At 37.1% G+C, this 21393-nt stretch overlaps 2 protein-coding genes across 3 annotated transcripts in view; one reads left to right on the top strand and one right to left on the bottom strand.

The window, feature by feature from the left end:
- The window catches only part of LOC133304428 (phosphatase IMPL1, chloroplastic), a 37697-nt gene extending 18674 nt beyond the window's left edge, over positions 1–19023 (bottom strand). Inside the window, exons 1-5 of one of the 2 annotated variants that reach the window (XM_061504463.1) lie at positions 18816–19023; positions 18638–18779; positions 16868–16935; positions 16381–16514; positions 15758–15846 (exon numbers count right to left, since the gene is read on the bottom strand). In XM_061504463.1, the coding sequence (XP_061360447.1) occupies positions 15758–15846; positions 16381–16514; positions 16868–16935; positions 18638–18779; positions 18816–18919 (537 nt within the window). In that variant the 5' untranslated portion in view covers positions 18920–19023. Of the gene's footprint in view, positions 1–15757; positions 15847–16380; positions 16515–16867; positions 16936–18637 lie in introns of both variants that reach the window. The other variant, XM_061504462.1, reaches the window with a different exon arrangement.
- On the top strand, positions 4085–5949 carry LOC133304421 (uncharacterized). The gene is made up of 4 exons (XM_061504454.1): positions 4085–4923; positions 5025–5212; positions 5323–5709; positions 5792–5949. Exons 1-4 carry the CDS (start codon positions 4085–4087, stop codon positions 5947–5949), a joined length of 1572 nt encoding a protein of 523 aa, XP_061360438.1.
- Positions 19024–21393: the final 2370 nt, after the last annotated feature.

Raw genomic sequence — 21393 nt, 5'->3', positions numbered from 1 at the left:
AATACTTAAATTAATATTTATGAATACTATGCTCCTTATATGTTACAGTGTAAGTTCTGCATCTCTTACTTATTCTGATCATATACCTTCCTTTACCTTTGTTGATGGCACAAAAGCCCCTGTTCGTAGGATTGGACAAACTCGTCCGACCTCTTCTTTGACCATGACATCTGTCTATTACATTCCTACCATCCCTTATGACTTAATTTCTGTTAGTAAATTGGTTCACTCCCTTACTTAGATTATTACCTTCACTAACCATTTTGTTTCTATGCAGGATCTGGGTACGGGGAAGACGATTGGAGTGGTCGTGAGTCACGGGGTCTTTATTATCTCGTTGTGCCTCCTCCTTCGGTGGCATGCTCTCTTACATAATCTCCACAACGTATCCACAGTCTTCTTGGTCATCCAAGTCCTTCAAAATTGCAGAATATGGTTCCTCTTATTAGAGTAAAATAGTTGAATATATTTGTAACTGTTAGAATAGTTGTAAGAATAGTTCAGTATATATATAGTCCCACATCTTATGAGCTCAGCCCATTGGGTCTTTTAGTCTCTTTAAATAGAGAGCTCTTGTACATTGTAACATACTATGATTCTTCAATATACAATTATTCTTTAATCTAAAGTTGATATCAGATCTTTTTCGCTCTAGGGATCCACTTCCGCTAAAACCCTAAGCCCACTGCTTAAGTGTTCTCTTCTACTTTGCCGTGCATTCTTCCGGCAAGTTTTTCATCAACCGTGTGTCCCTCCGGCAGGTTCTCTAAGCTGTGTGTCTCTCCGGCTTGTTTCTTCAACTGTCAGAACCACTGCCCGCTGCCAACAACCACCGTTCGTCACTGTTCAGGCCACCGGAGCATTGTTCCGGCGTCGATTTCCACCGGAGAGCCTGCGATCAGAGCCCTCTCTCTTCGGCGACAAAGTTTGTGGAAGGCCCATCATCAGAGGAGTCCCCACGCGCTCTCATGCACCGCTCCTTCTACCTGCGCGTGGTTCTCACGTGCCACCCTTCACTGGCGCGTGTGCACTGTTCCAGCGTCTTTTTCCAGTCGTTCCTGGACAGACTAGCTCGATTTTTCCTCCTCTTTCCGGATCTGTGCTTGGTTCTTTGTGGGTCTCACTTTAGACGTGTGGTTCTCCTTGATTGGATATCGTTTTCCTTCGTTTACGACTTTTATATTTTGTCTTTAAATGGCAGCATCGTCCCCTGATCTCTCGGAGGTTAACTCTCCTTCTCCTCCTGCCAAAACTTCCTCAGGAATCATCTCTACTAATATTGGGCCCATTACATCTTCCAAACTGAAGGATTCTGACAACTACAAGAATTGGGCCACCTCTCTTGCTGCAAATATAGCTCAGTCAGACAATACATCATTTGGTTCAGTTTCTCTCTCACCTGCGGACTATGCTGCACTCCAAACTCTTCTCAAGAAGGCTTCTCCTCAGTCTCAGCCCTCCGCTCCATATACTGGTAATCCCGTTGCTTGTGTTTCTCATTCTACATCACTTGGCACTTGGATATTTGACTCAGGTACTACCGATCATCTCTGTGGTAATACGGAACTTTTTACATCTCTTACTTATTCTGATCATTTACCTTCTTTTACCCTTGCTGATGGAACCAAAGTCCCAGTTCGTGGGATTGGACAAGCTCGTCCGACCTCTACCTTGGCCTTGACATCCGTTTATTACATTCCTGGCATCCCTTATAACTTAATTTCTATTAGTAAATTGATCCACTCCCTCACTTGCACCATTACTTTCTCTAACCATTCTGTTTCTGTGCAGGATCCGAGTACGAGGAAGATGATTGGAGTGGGTCGTGAGTCACGGGGACTTTACTATCTGGATGTGCCTCGTCCTTCAATGGCATGCTCTCTCACAGAATCTCCACAACTTATCCATAGTCGCCTCAGTCATCCAAGTCTTTCCAAGTTGCAGAAGATGGTTCCTCTTTTATCCGGTCTTCAATCTTTAGATTGTGTGTCATGTCAACAAGGGAAGCATACACGCTCCTCTTTTGCCAATCGAGTCAATAAACGAGTTGATGTCCCTTTCTCTCTTGTTCATTCAGATATCTGGGGTCCAAGTCGTACCTTGTCTGTTTTAGGTTTTCGGTATTTCGTTACCTTTATTGATGATTTTTCCTGTTGCACTTGGATCTATTTAATGAAAAATCGTTCTGAGTTATTTTCCATTTATAAAAAGTTTTCAATTGAGTCATACTCAATTTGGTGTTTCTATTCGTATTCTACATAGTGATAATGCTAAGGAATATGTTTCTATTGATTATTCTAATTTCTTGGCTACACAAGGTACTTTACATCAAACTACTTGTCCTCACTCCACAACAAAATGGGGTGGCTGAACGTAAAAACAGACATCTCATTGAAACTGCTCGTACCCTTCTTATTCATATGCAGGTTATAACACCTCACATTTCTAAATCACGTATTAATATATTAAATGAGGATTAAAGGAATGGATTAGTGAAAATCCTGGAAATTTGGCTAAAATACAAAGAAAGGGTAAAACGGTAAATAGCCAAACCATGGTTGTTAGTATCGCACGATACGCGATACGTATCGTGCGATACGATACGATACAGTGGCAAATCGATACGAATTGCAATAGCAAATCGATACGAATAGCAATAGCAAATCGTTTTTGGCATGAATCGTGGAATCGAACGATTCGGTTGTGAATCGTGAATCGAAATTTTTTTGCGATTCAAAATATAAAAAAAATTTAAAAAAAAACACTCAACAGTCGCAGGATTTGGAACGGCATGTTGTTATCTGAAAGGTTGTTTGCTTCAGAAAAATCAGGGATTCAAAATCCCATTTAAAAAACAAAAGGAAACAAGAAGTCAAGAACAGAAAGGTGCGAAGGTGCAAACTGAGAAACAGAAAGAGAACAACAAAGACAAAAAAATAAAAAACGATACAGAAGGAGAGACGACTTGCAGAGAGGTGCGAAAGCAACAAAACAGAAGCCTACTTGCAGAGAGGTGCGAACAGAGACGACTTGCAGTGACTTATAAGAAGCAACGAAACAGAAGGAGAGACTTGCAGAGGAGAAAACGCCTTGCAGAAATTTCCAAAGAGTAGCGCTCAAGAAGACTTGCAAACTCTGTGTAGAAGAAGACTTGCAGAGGAGTAGATTCAGAGAGCGTGTAGAAGAAGACTCACAAAAGGCAGAGTAGATTCAGAGAGCGTGTAGAAGAAAACTCACAAAAGGCAAAGGAGTACGGGTACTATTTTTGAAATGGGTGATTTGATTTGTGATTGGAATTTGTAAATTGTAAATATATTAAAATATTATAGTGATGATTCAGCTGAATTGAAAATGTATGAGAGGATCAGAGGAATACATTATATTATTATAATATTATGAAAAAGCTGCAGTGTTGAAGTCGTTCTCAATTTAAATACATTATATTTTTTTTCTCTCTTTTACAGTAACAGAAATAATAAAAATGGCTCCAAAGAAGAAATCCCAAAAACAGAAGTATATAACTTGGGATCATTGTAAATCCCTAGGGAATAGGTTGAATGTTGAATGTAACTATTGTCCCAAAACAATGTGGGGAGGAGCATTTAGAATGAAGCACCATCTAGCTGGAACACACAAAGAAGTTGCTCCATGGCAACAAGTGCCGGAAGAGATAAGGGATCTATTTAAAAAAATATTAGAGGATGCAAGAGATGATGATGAACTAGAGTGCTTCGATGATAAAGATTCACAAAAAAAATGGAGCATGGATAGTTTTATGATAAAAGGAAAAAGTGGAAGAGGCTCATCTGCTATGAAACAACAAACTATAAATTCAATGGTGAAGGATAGAGATTTGGTGGTTCGAGATATTTGTAGATGCATATATGGCAATGCATTGCCATTTAATTTAGTTAAGAGTCCACTATTTATTAATATGGTGAAGTCTATTAGTGAATATGGTAGAGGCTTAAAACCACCAACTTATCATGAAGTGAGGGTGTGATATTTGAAGAAAGAAGTTGATCTTGTCCATACTAGTTTGGATAAATATAAGTTGGAATGGAAGAAAACTGGTTGTACATTGATGTCAGATGGATGGACTGATGGAAAGGGTAGATCTCTTACTAATTTTCTTATTAATAGTCTTAGAGGGACTGTTTTTATAAAATCTGTTGATACAAGCAGCTTTATTAAAGATGCTGAAAAAATGTTTGAATTACTTGATGAGATGGTGATGGAAATTGGAGAAGAGAATGTCGTTCAAGTAGTGACAGATAGTGCTTCAGCCCTTGTATCTGCTGGACAAAAGTTGATGGATAAAAGAAAGCAACTCTTTTGGTCACCCTGTGCAGCCCACTGTCTTGATTTGATTTTGGAAGATATTGGTGGCATTACAGTGTTCTATAATACCATTTGGAAAGTAAAAAAAATTACAACTTTCATTTATAGGCACACATGGGTGTTGAATTTGTATAGAACCTTTTCCAAAGGTAGAGAGTTAGCTAGGCCTGCAATAACAAGGTTTGCTACATCATATTTGACAATGCAGTCAATTTTGAAACAAAAGACTGCACTTCGATCTATGTTTACATCTGAAAAATGGGTTAATAGTGCTTATTGCTCTAGGCCGGAAGCCAAATTTGCAGAAAATGTTGTTTTGGCTGATAAAAGGTTTTGGAAATCAATACATTATTGCTTGAAAATTGTGTCTCCTCTTGTGAAAGTTCTTAGACTTGTAGATGGTGATTCAAAACCTGCAATGGGATACATTTATGAGGCTATGGATAGAGCAAAGGAAGAAATAGCAGAGAGTTTTAATCATGAGGAAAAGAGATATAAGGATGTATGGGAAATCATTGACAAGCGTTGGGATTTACAACTTCATAGGCCTCTTCATGCAGCCGCCTATTTTCTTAATCCAAAGTAAGTATTTTTTTTTTATAAAATTTATTTATATAAAATTCTTTATATTTTATATTTGATTTATTATTAAGCCTTATTCTAAATTTATAATAATTATATAGGTTCCACTATGACACAAAGTTCAACCCAGATCGTGAGGTTAAAACTGGCTTGTGGAAGACATTGGAGAAGATGTGTCCTGATATTGAAACAAAGATCACAATTGATTCCCAAATTGAGAAATTTGACAGGGCTGAAGGACTCTTTGGAAATAGTTTAGCAATTGCAACTAGAGCTAGGAAGCAAACTGGTAATCATCGAATTTTGTGTATTGATTAAATTATGTTTTGATATTTTTAAAATTAAAAATTAAATCATTAACCAAATATGTATTTATCAATTATATATATTTTTTGCTAGCTTTATGGTGGAATAGTTTTGGAGACGACTGCAAAGAGCTGCAAACAATAGCTATTCGTATCCTAAGCCTTACTTGCAGTGCTACAAGGTGCGAGAGAAATTGGAGTGTGTTTGATCAAATTCACTCTAAGAGAAGAAACCGTTTAGAGCAACAAAGGTTGAATGCTCTTGTGTTTGTTAAATACAACCTTCAACTTGAAATTAGGCAAAAACAAAGGGAGGAAAAAGGAGACACATATGATCCTATCTGCTTATCAGATTTAGATTCTGACGAGGAATGGATTACTGAGCAAGAGGAGCCTTGCCTAATGGATGAGGAATCTTGGATGGATGTTCATGAGTGCTTCAACGTTGATGAAGGAGACCAAAGCAAAAAGAGAAAGAGAGGTATATTTGCATATATAATATTTCTTTTAATCAAACACTTTATCTAATATATTTATTTACATTATGTATATTTTTTTTTTAGGTCCTCGAAATCTTCAAGATGATAGGAATGATAAAGGCAAAGGCATAAGATACAAGAGGATGTCAACAGGAATGATAACAGAAAAGGATCTCAAATTATTGAACAAGATATGGGAGATGAGTCAGATGACTCTACTAATGGAGAGGATGAAGGACTAGATATGCCAATACTAGATCCTGATAGTGATAGTAGTGATAATATTAGTCTTGAAATTTAATGAATATGAAAAATAACTGGTTTTAGATTTGGTTACTTATGGATTTTGGTATTTAGATTTTTTTTTAATTTGGATTTATATGATATTATATATTTTGAAGTTATTTTTAATTTGTTTCTGAATCTTACGATTCGATACGATTCACGATACAAAAAATCAGCCGAACGATTCACGATACTATTGCGATTCAACAACCATGAGCCAAACACACAACCCTAGGAAAGTAAAATTGAGTAGAAGGTCTCAAATGATGAAAATAACCCTGGAAATGGATTCAGAACGAAAAAATTGAGTGGATAGGCAAGTTTCAGAAAATTCAGTGAATAGTGGTTTTACCGGGTAAAAATACCGCGGTAAAACGCACCGTAAAACGTGCCGATTGAGTTTTGAGCTCTAGGTTTTGAATACAAGTTATAAATGGTTTATAGAACTAGGAAATATGATTTCTGATGAAATTTGACAGAAATTAGTAAGTTTGGGGAAGCGTGCCTACGGCAAGCGTAACAGTATAAAATAGCATTTTCTCCGAACGACCGGAAAACTCAGGATTCATCTAATCAAGGGTAATTAAAAGACAATGGTTAATGTTAAAAATTAGAGTTTCTAAATAGGTTGTGAATTTATGGACGTTTAGTGGAATCGGAGGGAAATTCAAGTTAGTTTGAAATTGCGTGAGGTGGCGGTGGGGCCCACCTCACTTAAACCACTTAAGACACATAAGCACATGTCACTATTCATTCATCACTTTCCCCTCACCCTTCTTGAACCCTGCGGCCCTCCCTCCCAAAGACCCCATTTCACTTCCAATTTTCTTCCTCTCTTAACTTAGTCATTTAGACACCAAATCAAGAGATTTTTGACTTGAAATTTGTTGGAAACAACCTTCTAAACACATTGGTAGTAGTCTTAAGCCTTGAATCCCTCTATATTTTGAGAAAAACCCTCCCAAAAGCCGCGGCCAAGTGTTGTAGATTTGTGCTCATGGAGTTGATTGGAGCTCCAATGGTTTAGTATGATGTGGAGGAGCCCTATACCTACCTTTTGAGTAAGTTTCATCACATTTGAATGGTTGGATTGTTGATTTTAGTTTATGAACCCTAAGCTCTGTGTATGATTTGTGTAGTTAGAGAGCTCAAATGGAAAATGTGTATTAGATGATTATGTCTTAGAATGATGTGTTAGAGCTATAAATGCAATAAAAATTATTAGTGAAAATGTGATTTTAACTTGGGAAATTTTGGATGATGCCATGACTTTGTGTTTTGGATTGTCGTTAGGATTGTGAAATTGGATTGTTGTATGGTTGTATGATGTTATAATAGGATTGTATGAGGTGTGGAATAATTGAATTGGATTGAAGATTCCTTGGAGTGCACCTATGATGATTTCGGCCAAGAGAAGAAAAGAGAGGAATGAGATGTAAAATTATTTGGATGGTGTGTTGTGTATTGTATGGTAATTAGAAGGGTTGTGTGATGGTTGGAAGGTTGGAAAATCAATGAAAAAATATTGGATAGTGTGAAATTGTGGAATTGGACCTAGAGCAAATTATTAGGCAAAATGATGTTTGAATGATGTAGGATGCAAATTGGCACCTAAAATGGCCTTTTGGTAACCTTGGGGTGCCTAAGAAAAATGAAAAGAAAATTTAGAAAAATAAATTGTAAAAACACTATAATGGCCGAACCTACCTAGGTGTGGGGGAGGATTTTGACGTTTTTGTATTTTGATAGAATTGCCGTGTTCTGACGATCCGTATATGGTCGTTGTAGGTTGCCGTACGTGGATTTGAGTCCCGAACCGTGAGCTCGGAGGGTTGCCCTTAGTCCCGAACCAAAGGGATTGTGGTGAGTATTTCAAATCATGCATTTATGCTTGAGAATTGACATTTAATTGTTGAATGGGAGTTGATTGGGAATGTCCTCTGTGTAGGCATTTCGGTTGCGTAACGAGCTCGGAATATATAGTGCATTGGAGCTACGTGGAGAGGATTATACAGGTAACCTCTTGGTACTGGGGCTTGACCCCCTTGTGTGTTCCACCATGCCCGTTGAGGGTGATGGTAGGAAGTATGTAAGTAATGTAGGATAACATGTTCATGCATATAGTATGTGTGTTGGTACATAGGATGTACCGTGTCTCTGGCCAGTAGACGTGTTGCCTTCGGGCGTTACGGACTTCCACTGGATAGGTCTCCGTGAGGGAATTCCAGTTGACCTGGGGTCGTGGTGTGTGATCCGGATAGGAGCACACTAGGAAGTCTAGGGTGGTTATGGATGGAGAGTGCCTTGGTTTGATTTTCTGGGAACACGCCTTGGTTGAGACCCGTAGGCTTATATGCCGAGCCAATAGGCTGGACGTTGCGTGGTTTTGGCATTCACCATTCCAGCTTCGTCGTATTTTGTATCCCTATGCTCCCCTATTTCTCTAAATCTCTTGCTTTATCCCGTTTTACAGCTGTTATGTTACGTTATTTATATGCATCGAAGTGAGCCATTGGACGGAGTATTCTCCAGAACCTCTGGGTTACTGAGATATATTCGTATATCTCACCCCGTCTTGGGGGCTTTATTTCAGGAGGTAGCAGTGGTGCAGGAGCGGTGGGCAAGAAGCCCATGGGATGACTGAGATATAGGAGTATTTATTTTGCATTTTGGTGGCCATTGGGCCTAGACTAGACTTAGGGCATGCACATTGCATATGGATGTAGGAGAAGATTTATTGTCATATTTGTTCATGTCATTTTTGCCTAAGTCTAGTGACTTATGTCATTTCGAGGTTTATTCATTATGTTGTATTTAAAGATTATGGCTTGTAAAGTGTAATATTCCATTTGGAAGTTGTAATTTGTACATTAATATTTGATGTAATATGGAAGCATGTAATATGATGAAAGGGCAATAGGCCTATTTTAGGATTATGATTATGTGTATGTTTAGAAAATGGATGCAAATGGATCTTGGTGATTGAAATATGTTAAGTGTTAATAAAGTAAGCAATATGATATGAATTGAGTAAAGTTGCGCACTAGGTCACAGTCACGGGTTCAAGTCTAGAAAACAGTCTCTTTGCAAAAATGTAAGGGTAAAGTTGCGCACCATCAACCCTCCCCCTACCTTCACAAGTAACGGAGCTTTGTGGAGTAGGGTTTACCCTTATAATCCATGAAGCAGGTGAACGGATATCATCCATTCCAAGCTTGTTGGTTAGTTTCTGAAAATTGACACTGCACAACCCATTGTCAACCACATCTGCAAGTTGACTGCTAGAAGGGGCAAAAGGAGTATAGATTAGGCCCCTATCCAACTTTACTTAAATAAAATGCCCATCGGCCTCAATATGTTTCTTACGGTCATATGATACAAGATTATGGGTAATACGAATGGTTAGTTGTCACAATAAAGCTTCATTGGACCTTTCCACTTGGTTCTCAGATCTTCCAAGATAATTTTCAGCCCCAACAGTTCATGTATTGCAAGTACTATTGCTCTAAATTGAGCTTCAGAACTGGGCCTTACAACCACATATTGTTTTTTACTTCCACGAGTCACAGTATATTTGAAAATAGATAGGTCTTAGTATAGGGAAGAGATAAGAGAGCTAAGGGAATGAAGATACTACACAACTCCTTGATAGTGTAGCAGTGGGTAGTTATGTCATCAACATGAGGATTTAAGGTTTGCTAAATTTGTGCTATAGCAAAAATTAATACGATAAGAATCCTATTATCTCTTGGAACAACTTTGATTGGGAATAGAACTAGCTTGAGGTATAAAATGCTTTCCTTCGTGACGAATTGCTAGAGGTTTATATGAAGATCCCAAGAGGATTCAATTCCAAAGATATAAGTAGGCAAGTTAAAAAAGGCTTTACATGGGTTGAAGAAATCTCCCTATGCATGGTTTGGATGTGTAGAATATTCTAGAGTTTTCTACTTGTTTCTAGCTACTTGTTCCTTTGAGTAGTGTGATGCCTCTTCGGTTACTGTGTATTTTATTTATTACTTCAACTCCTTAACTACCTTGTAATCTGTATATAAAGATCCCTTTGGGTGTCAATCAATATATGAAAAATACATTTCATATATTTCATCATGGTATCAAGAGCAGGTTATCCTGTGGTCATCTTGTAAACCTTCACGTTTCCTTCCGTTTTCCATTTTTCACTGTTTATTAAAATAACTCAGAAACCATATCTGGACCCCTCCAATCACGAAACCAAGGCCACCATTGGACTCAGAAGCCATTTCCGAGTCGACCCACGTCAGCCCCGTCGCCGGAAAGTCAGCCACGCGCCGCCACGCGCCGCCACTGCAGAACTGCCTCTCCGGCGCGTGTGAGCCACGCGCCGCCCTGCCGGCCTCCGTTTGTCACGCGGCTTTCACAGAACGGCTCGCCTGGCCTTCCTCTTCCTGTTCTGGGGGTTTAAATGACGATTGGAGCACTCTTCTTGTTGGGTCCAGTTGGTTCCTCTTCATGATTTTTCAGTTCTGAACGATTGGAGTTTGTTTTTTTTATTTTTTTATTTTGAACAATGGAAGTTGAAAATATTGAGGCTGAGAATAAGCATTCTGAAAAATCATCCGGTAATGTTTCCGGTGTCTTTCCTCTTCCTTGTTCTTCGTCTTCCGGAGACAACCTAGCTATACAGATTACTAACCACCGTTTAAACGGTAAGAATTATGAGCAATTTCAGAAGGTGATGTCTCAATCTGCTGAGGCAACTAGTCATGTTGCTCAACAAGGTATGGCATTCCATGTTGATCATAGTAGTCGTTTGATTCTTGATTCGGGAGCTTCTGATCATATGACAGGTAATGCATCCCTGTTTTGTTCTTATACCCCTTATTATCACCAGTCACGAATAAGGACGGCTGATGATAGTTTCTCTAATATTGCGGGAAAGGGATCCATTAAGCTCTCTGAACATATTACTCTGAATTCTGTCCTTCATGTCCCTTCTCTTACTTGTAACCTTATCTCTATTAGTAAACTTTCCTCTGAATTGCATTGTGTTGCTAAATTCTCAGCCAAAACCTGTGTTTTTCAAGAACAGGATTCGGGGCTGATGATTGGCAGTGCTAGAGAGGAAGAAGGGCTTTACTATTTAGAAGAAGATTCTCATGAAAAGAGATTTTTTGCAAATCACTCTTTATGTTTATCAGACGATTGTAATGATGTTTTGTTGTGGCATCGTCGTTTAGGACACCCAAATTTCTTTTATCTTCAAAAGCTGCTTCCAAACTTATTTATCAACAAAAAACCAAGTTCCTTTTTTTGTGATGATTGTCAGTTTGCAAAACACTCTCGTGTTTCTTATTTCCCTAGAGATTATCATGTTTCGTCTCCATTTACATTGATTCATAGTGATATTTGGGGCCCAGCTCGTGAAAAAAATATATCTGGAACTCGTTGGTTTATTACCTTTATTGATGATCATTCTAGAGTATGCTGGGTATATCTTCTAAAAGATAAGTCTGAAGCTGCAGCCACTTTTAAAAATTTTCATGCTATGGTACAAACTCAATTCCAGACCTCTATCCAAATCCTGCGAACTGACAACGGTACTGAATATTTTAATTCTGTTCTTGGTGATTACCTAACCAAGCAAGGTATTATCCATCAAAGTTCTTGTCCTAACACCCCTCAACAAAATGGGGTGGCTGAAAGGAAAAATAGACATCTCATTGAAGTTGCTAGAGCCCTCTTGTCTACAATGCATGTCCCTAAATACCTGTGGGGGAGGCTGTCTTGACTGCCTCATATCTCATCAATCGGATGCCCTCTCGCGTCCTGAATTTTCATTCTCCTATATCTTGCCTTACCCGCTCTTTTCCCTCCTTTCGGGCTCTCTCTTCCCTTCCTCCAAAGTTGTTTGGCTGCGTGGTTTTTGTTCATATTCCTCCACATCAAAGGTCCAAACTTGATCATAAGTCTGTTAAATGTGTCTTCATAGGATATCCTCCTAATCAAAAAGGTTACAAGTGCTACTCACCTTCTCTTCGAAAGGTCTTTGTTTCTATGGATGTTACTTTTTGTGAAACACAATCATTTTTTCCCTCGACTTCTCTTCAGGGGGAGTCTATTGGTATAAATGAAGACAAGTCTTGGAATCCAAATAATTCTACTGTCTTACCTTTACCCTTGGAAACATCTGTTGTTTCTTTACCTTTGGAGTCAGGGGGAGTTAATGTACAGGAGACAAGGACAGCAATTGTACCAGAGACTGGAGATCCTCCCGGTAAATGGGGAAAATTCTACAGCATGCGAAAATCTCCTCAAGATCCTCTAGACTGCCAGGATTCTGACCCGAGTCCTAGTTCCAGCAATCCACTTGAGAACACTGGTACAGCTGACCTAGATGTGCCCATTGCCCTTCGAAAAGGTACTAGATCTTGCACTGCTCATCCTATTTCTCATCACATTTCATATGAAAAGTTATCTCCAGGTTTTCGTGCTTTCAACACTATATTAGACGGTACAAAAATACCAAAAAATATCCAAGAGGCACTTAATGATCCTAAATGGAGGGATGCAGTCTTTGAAGAAATGGATGCTCTTAAAAAAAATGGAACTTGGGAGTCCGTGGCACTTCCCAGAGGAAAGAAAACTGTAGGTTGCAAATGGGTGTTCACAATAAAATTTAATGCAGATAACAGCATCAACAAATATAAGGCCAGATTGGTTGCCAAAGGATTTACTCAGACTTATGGGATAGACTATCAGGAGACGTTCGCTCCCGTTGCCAAACTTAACTCTATCTGAGTCTTACTATCACTTGCTGCCAACCTTGATTGGCCCTTGCATCAATTGGACGTAAAGAACGCTTTCTTAAATGGGGACTTACATGAGGAAGTTTACATGGATCCACCACCTGGTTTTGAACAGGGAGATGGTTCTGTATGCATGTTGAAGAAATCTCTTTATGGACTTAAACAATCCCCTAGAGAGTGGTTTGAAAAGTTTACTCGTGTTGTTAAAGAAAGAGGATTTATCCAAGCTCAGACTGATCACACTTTATTTTTTAAACACTCCGATAGTGGCAAAATTGCTATCCTCATTGTTTATGTTGACGACATAATTGTCACAGGTGATGACTGGGAAGAAATAAAATCTTTAAAAGGGGGTTTAGCTAGTCAGTTTGAACTAAAGGATCTTGGATCTCTCAAATATTTCCTTGGAATGGAAGTTGCTCGTAGCAAAGCGGGAATTTCCTTATCTCAGAAGAAATATATTCTAGACCTGCTACAAGAAACAGGTATGCTTGGGTGCAAGCCTGCAGAAACTCCAGTTGAACCCAATATTAAATTGGGAATTGAAGATGGAAAAGATGTTGACAGGGAGCAATACCAAAGGTTGGTAGGGAAGCTGATCTACTTATCTCACACTCAGCCTGATATTGCATTTGCGGTTAGCATGGTTAGCCAATTCATGCATTCTCCTAAGGAAAAACACCTTAGTGCTGTTTATAGAATCCTCAAGTACCTCAAAAACACCCCTGGTCGAGGAATGCTCTTTAAAAGGGGACACAAGAGGATGATAGAAATCTATACAGATGTTGATTGGGCTGGCTCTGCTATGGACCGAAGATCCACTTCAGGATATTGTACCTATGTCTGGGGAAATCTTGTGACCTGGAGAAGTAAGAAACAAACTGTTGTTGCCAGAAGCAGTGCAGAAGCAGAATTTCGGGCGCTAGCCCATGGCATTTGTGAAGGAATCTGGTTAAGAAGGCTCCTTGGAGAATTAAAGATATCTTATTCTCTACCTGTGAGACTCTATTGTGATAATAAGGCTGCAGTCAGTATTGCTCAAAATCCTGTACATCATGACAGAACCAAACATGTGGAGGTTGATCGTCATTTTATCAAAGAAAAATTGGAGGAGGGTAGTGTATGTTTGTCATATATACCTACCAAGGAGCAAACAGCCGACATTCTCACCAAAGGATTACACAAACCCATCTTTGAGGATTTAATTAGCAAGTTGGGGATGATCAATATATATCTCCCAACTTGAGGGGGAGTGTAGAATATTCTAGAGATTTCTACTTGTTTCTAGCTACTTGTTCCTTTGAGTAGTGTGATGCCTCTTCGGTTACTGTGTATTTTATTTATTACTTCAACTCCTTAACTACCTTGTAATCTGTATATAAAGATCCCTTTGGGTGTCAATCAATATATGAAAAATACATTTCATATATTTCATAAAATACATTTCATATATTTCATCAGGATGTCCTTGAGATACAAGCAGAGTCAGGGACACCAGATACTCTTCTTTAAATAATCATATGAGGGAAAACTCATTATTCTTCTTGTCTACGTAGATAACATCATTATAATAGAGGATGATCTAATTGATAAAGGACTACTAAGAGAAGTTGACCGCTGAATTTGAAAGTATAGACCTTGGGAAGCTTAGGTACTTTCTTGGGATTGAAGTTTCTTAGTACAAACAAGGTACTTGTATCTTTTAGGGGAAGTATGTCCTTGATCTCACCAAGGAAGTTTGAAAACATGGATGTAAAATGGAAAATGAAGAAGAGTGTCCCAAGGTTGACAAAAGGCACTATCAGAGGTAGAGGAAGATTGATATATTTGACTCATACAAGACCAGGTTTAGCACATATGGTTAGTGTTGTCAGCCAGTTTAGCACAACCCAAGGGAGACATACTTGCATGCTATTGACAAAATTTTCCAGTACCTTAAAGCTATAGCAGGAAGAGGACTGCAATTACGAAAAAGGTGGAAATTTGTCCTTAGAAGTGTATACTGATGCTAATTATGCAGGATCCATTACAAACCAGAGATCAATCTCTGGTTATTGTGTGTTCCTTCGTGGGAATTTATTAACATGGAAGAATAAGGAACAAAATGAGATACCTCATTCAAGTGTAGAGGCAAAAGTTCTGACTCAAGGAGTTTATGAACCACTATGGCTGAAAATTATACTATACAACCTCATAGTGAAATATGACCAATGAAGTTGCTTTGTGATATTAATCTATTATTTGTCAAGCTCATAATCATGTTCAACATGCTAGAACAAAATATATTGAGATCAACCACCACTTCATAACGAGCTAATTGCTGCTCCATATATCCTTTCAGGGCTTCAATTAGTTTATCAATTGACTAAAGGATTTCCGAACGAGAGATTTCAAGACCTTGCTAGCAAGCTGAGAATAATAAATATCAACTCACCATTTTGAGACGGATAAATAAAGAATGAATAATTGTGTAATTACTATAGATTTGTTTTTCCTTTTTATTAGGTCTGATTTTCTTCTTATTTGTTTCCTTAGAATCAGCTCTTCATTAAGAAAACAATTATTCACATTTGTCTATAAATTATAAACCTGAACATTCAAGTAAATAATATTCATATTCAGAACTCCAAATTTCAACTCTATCATAAATAAATTCAACCAAGTCTTATGTGCATCAAACTGTATTCAATCATTAATTGAACTGTATCATTTCAATTCTTCTGCTTAAAAGGAAACTTTTTATGATCACAAGAATTAATCAAGTAAATGAACATGAGGTATATAATTATTTTGTTGTCAAATACAAGGAATATCTATCTTTTAATCTCCATTATTTTTGTAAAATAGAAATGTGTTTATGCTAACTATAACCTTTTTTTTACGCTAAGTTCTTGTTTATTTTTACTCTATTTACCATAAACAGTTATGCAAAATTGCAAATAACATAATATCAAAGTAAAAGATAAGGATAAATAACCACTGCAGCGGCAGCAGGATTCCCTCGATATAGAACTCCAACAGAAACAGCAAAGCTGGGATAGCCATGTGCAAAGTTTGTTGTCCCATCTACAAAAATATCAAAGATTTGTAACTAAAATATCCAAACAATACACAGAAAAAGAAATGGATGAGGAACATGCACTCTAAGATAATATATTTGAATACAAAGAGGAAAAAATAGACTATACCATACAAGATATGGCCTTGACTGGGCCTTACTTAGAACACCGCCAAGAAGGAATATCTCTTGATCAAGAGAGTATGGAACTGGGGATGCATTTTTTTTTTTAAAACTAATGAGAATATGTTACAATAAAATAAATATAAAAAGAAACAGAGGGAGATAAATCACATGAATCAAATTGCAGATTCAAATAAGACCCATACTTGGAATGAGTGGTGGAACATAGTTCATAGAAGTTAAATCCATGTCTTTCTTTAAAAGAAGCTGAAAATTTTGAACAGGGTCTGTACTAAAACTGAAGAAATAGACTTGAATGCCCGGCTCTAGTTTCTGAATTCTAATTAAAGTTGTGCTTAAAATTACAATAATTCCTTAAAAAATTGGGACAAAAAGGAGCATTGACTGAAATCCCAGACCTAAAGGATCAATGCACCAGAGATAATCAGATGCTGCTTCTCCTATAATTCCTCCTTCTTCCCCAAGAATAAGATGATCTTCAAAATTCTTTTTCACCACTTCCAATATGGCAGCTTCGCTCATTTTATCTGTCCTGTAAATAATTTACAAAAGTAAGTGAAAATATGGTCCAAAAAATGACTCTAATTCCATCAGAGAAACAAAGCATGCAAACAAGTAATAGTGCAATAAGTTTAAAATCAACAACAAAAGATGCTAGGAGTTCAAAGATTAATGCATATCAAAGGCATAATATCTGCAGCAAATAACAGATCTTGAACAAAAAAATACTGGGTAACTCAAAGAATGTTCATATTATTTATATTATCCAACTAAGTGAGAACAAGAAGGAAGGCAACAAAGGAGAGGGGCCATAAATCTATGTTGATAAATTGATTTTAACATCAAATAAGATAAGAATTAATTAGAGTTTCAATGAGACCTTACTCAGTCACCAAGTCGGTTAATCCTTTATATGTAATATTTCGTGGCTTATTAACAGCATCCATCACAACCTGTAAATAACAAAAAGATGTAATATCCATGTGAAGATAATGACATGCCAAAACCTTATTTAACTAGAAAAACAAAATTTAAAAAAGCTATTATTAGCAATATACTGTGGAAGTTATAGCTGAAAAGCCCAAAACCTGTTTGACCACGATTAGACTAAGCTACCTGAAGATTTAGTATTATTATGTCTAGAAAAATAGCTTATATACCTCAATGTGTAGTTTTCCGTTAGTCTCTCCTAGAGTATCTCTGCAATTCTAGATATATTACTCATTATATCTAAGTTTTTCTCAACATGACCAATGTCCTAAAAACTAAGAAAGAAGTGCATACTGACCAATTATTTGACTTTCTTTACAAAAGAAACATGCTACTTACTAAACACAAAGGATATATAAATAAGGAGCATAGAGCATTATATTATTAAACTTAATTGAGGAATAGAGAAGTAAAATTAAATACTTAAAGAGCTAAATAATCAAGTATTAACAACATGCTAATCAAGTGGTAAGGACTTACCTTCGGAAGAGTAAAGTGGCATGCCCATGCCAATATTTTATATATAAATTTTATCTTTTAAACAAATTCACTTAATTATTTGAAGTTAGCTGTTCATAGCCACAAAAACGCATCACATATCATTCAGTATTTCCTATTCTTTGTGTCGTTATTTTCTCATATTGTGTTCAAGCATGTCATGCTTATGTCTTCATACAAGCAAAGGTTAAACATGTCAGGTATATTGTGAAATTCTTTATCTCCCAATTGTCCATCACGCATAGCAGCATAATAAGTCAAGCTAAGGCATGTTCATCATACATCATTGTACACATCCAAAAATCATGGCATGGTCCACGTAGTCAAAGTTGTAGTTCCATGTCCATAACTATTCAATGATAAGCTGCCTCATATATAAAAAAGGACAGTCCGGTGCTATAAAGCTCTCGCTATGCGTAGGGTCCAGGGAAAGGTCAAACCCATTGTGTGGGTCTATAATAGGCAGCTTTACCTTGCATTTGCAAGAGGCTAATTACATGAACTGAACCTGTGATCTCCAGGTCATAGCAACACCACCAATCGTCGTGCCCAGACATATAAATATATGAGAAAAAACAGTCCAGCATTCATAGATGTCAAGAGCCAAAGTTTCATACATGTTTAAACATGTATGCCAAGTCCAGCAACCCCATTAGGTATTTTTGCATACTTACATGTTTTACCAAACAGCTTTCACTTGTTTTTTGGTGACGCACATATTGCTTGGAAAAGTAAGAAACAAGCCCGAGGTTTCAGGTCTTCCACCAAGTTTGAATATCACAAGTTAATTATATAAGAAACAATATGTCAAACAAATGGATTACCTATAAACACTACCTTTCCCCACAACTCACATATTCATTTATCATCCATGAAACGTCCTCTCTCTTTGTTTTTCAATTTCTCTTTTTCTCTGCTTTGCTAATAAGTGAAGGAAATGTCTAAAACCTTCAACTTTAATAATAATAATAATTATTATTATTATTATTATTAAAGCGAAGCTTATGCAGTTTGACTATCTTAAATAAAATATGGACTGTTTAGCACCAAATTCATACAAGTTAGAAACAAAACCATGGCAATCAAAAGAACAATCCACAGAGAATAACAAATATACATTATCAAGACATCATAACAACAGAATGCAAAGGAGAAAAAATGGGAAACCTGAGCGCCAGTCTGAGCAGCAGTTTTAACCACTTCAATGAGGTGAGTAGGTACAATGGGTCCCGTTGATCGTGCACCCACCGATGGAAACTTATCTCGACTGTAAATATCAGATAGCAAAGCATTCGTACAGTGCTGTGTCCTCAATTTGAAGCTCCAACTTGGAATTGGACCGCACCCATTTTGATGAAATTTCCAGTAACTTTGGGGGTAGGTGTGCGAAAATTTGTGTCCAGAAAATAGAGGGGAAAGGTTTGCAGATGCAGCGATTACAATTGGCATGCTTAATTAATTGTCAATTGTAAAATGTGCACTTGCTCTGTTCGGACTCTACTTTCTTTGCAAGGATAAAGGGATTGTGTCTTTCGAAGGAGGAACGAATATATAGAGCCTCCTCCACTTAACTCTATACAGCAAAACACACCAACCCGAGAGAAGAAAAGATCAAAACAAAATACAAAACCGAATTTGTTTTTATTTTATTTTTTACTCATAAAAGAAGGGTTTAATTTCTATTTTTTGTTGTTTTATATAAATCTTTATAAAAAAAACAAATAAAAAAAAAAGGCGAACCGGAAGTCCGGAACAACTATTGAAGCTAAATTAAACCCTTATTTTCATTATTTTAAGTAAATAAAAATAAAAATCTAAACCTCAAAATAACTATAAGGGGAGAACATTAAACACATAAAAAAAAAGTGTAAATATCTGATATGGTACATTAAAATTATATACAACATAAAATTGCTATTATATTTTTAAGTAAGGGTAGGATAATTTGATATTATTGTGAAATTAAAAAATTTCACATCTCATCTTAATTATTGATTTATTAAGAATTGTAATTAATTAATAAATGCAACCTAATAAATTACCACCATTAAATTGATGTAAATTAACTATTCATATGAACACGTGTCAAATGATCGTATTCCTTATAAATATTAATCCAATAATTTGAAAATCTAATTTAATTTCTATCGTATATTTCTTTAATGGTCAAAATACATATTTACATAAAAAAAAAAAAAAATAACTTTACATTATGTAATTCAGTCTTGAGTTTCAATAACGGTCAAAATAAACTACTTGTTCTTTACTAAATGTGAAGCCCATTAGATTGGACAAAAAATTAAAATTTAATGCATGTGTAATTTACTCTAGAATTTTGAAAGTAAACCAAAAGCATTCACTTATTCTTAAATAAATGTATAAAAAAATTCATTTGTCCAACAAAAATTTATTGATTAACTAATATCAATATGTGGCCATTTGTACTGGCGTAATATATGCTACGAAAAAGTTTGTCCTTCCTCTGACCCAGAACTACCCCAATAGCAGGATCACTTGCATCGCACATTAGTTCAAAGGGTAAGTTGCAGTCTGGAGGTTGGATGACAGGCGTGGTGATGAGCTTGTTTTTCAAAGAATCAAAAGCTTTCACACAATCAGAGTTAAACTCAACTTTTATATCTTTTTCTAATAAGTGGCACAAAGGTCTAGCTATTTTGGAAAAATCTTTAACAAACCTTATGTAAAAGCCTGCATGCCCTAAAAAAGATCTCAAGGTTTTTACACTTACTGGTGGCGGCATTTTTGCTATAGCTTCTACTTTGGCTTGATCCACTTCCAGTCCTTCTCTGGAAATCTTGTGTCCCAGGACTATTCCTTCTTTCACCATGAAGTGGCATTTTTCCCAATTAAGCACTAGATTAGAGGACAGACACCTTTGAAGGACTTCTTCTAAGTTGTCCAAGCAGTGATCATATGACGTTCCCAGTACTGAAAAATCATCCATAAAGACTTCTACTCCTTCACCTATTAGATCAGAAAAGATTGAGAACATACACCTCTGGAACGTTGCTGGTGCATTACATAACCCGAAGGGCATCCTTCTGAAAGCGAACGTTCCATATGGGCAGGTGAAGGTGGTTTTATGTTGATCTTCTGGTTCCAAGGCAATTTGATTATACCCCGAATATCCATCAAGGAAGCAGAAGTATTATTTTCCTACTAGGTGGTCCAGAATCTGATCTGTAAAAGGGAGTGGGAAATGGTCCTTCCTGGTGGCATTGTTGAGCTTCCTGTAATCTTGGCAGATTCTCCATCCTGTAACCTTTCTTACAGGTATCAGCTCATTCTTTTCATCCTTCTCCACTGTTATGCCTCCCTTTTTGGGGACGCATTGGACAAGACTTACCCAACTGCTGTCAGATATTGGGTATATGATCCCTGCATCCATCCATTTGATGACTTCCTTTCTCACCACTTCTTTCATTATAGGGTTCAATCTTCTTTGGTGTTCCACTGAAAACTGTTAGGATCAGTCAATAATATTTTATGCATACAGAATGAGGGACTGATACCTTTGAGATCAGCTACGGTCCAACCGATGGCTCCTTGATACTTTTTGAGCTTGTCAAGCAACAGTTCTTCTTTTTCCTTGGTAAGAAATGAAGAAATGATCACAGGATAGGTGTTGTTGTTCCCCAGATATGCATACTTTAAATGTTGGGGAAGGGGTTTTAGTTCTAAATCAGGAGGTTTTTCTGAAGAAGGTCTTTTGAGCTGCTTCTCCTTTTCAGTTCTTATCAAAGGTTTAGGCCTTCTTTCTTGCAGATAGCAACTTTGCTCTTCCTGTTGTGGATCTTCTTCTTCTTCCTCGTATTCTTCTTCCTCTGTTTTTTTGTTAAGCTGATTGTCTAACAAAGTGAGAGCAGAACATTCTTCCAAGTCTTCTCCTTCATCCTGGAACT

This window comes from Gastrolobium bilobum, unplaced genomic scaffold (assembly GCF_033153095.1).
Source record: "Gastrolobium bilobum isolate Gb01-03AN ecotype WA unplaced genomic scaffold, APGP_CSIRO_Gbil_v1 utg4844, whole genome shotgun sequence".
Taxonomy (NCBI): domain Eukaryota; kingdom Viridiplantae; phylum Streptophyta; class Magnoliopsida; order Fabales; family Fabaceae; genus Gastrolobium; species Gastrolobium bilobum.
The sequence above is the reverse complement of the archived record's forward strand: the minus strand, read 5'-3'. Positions and strand labels throughout refer to the sequence as shown.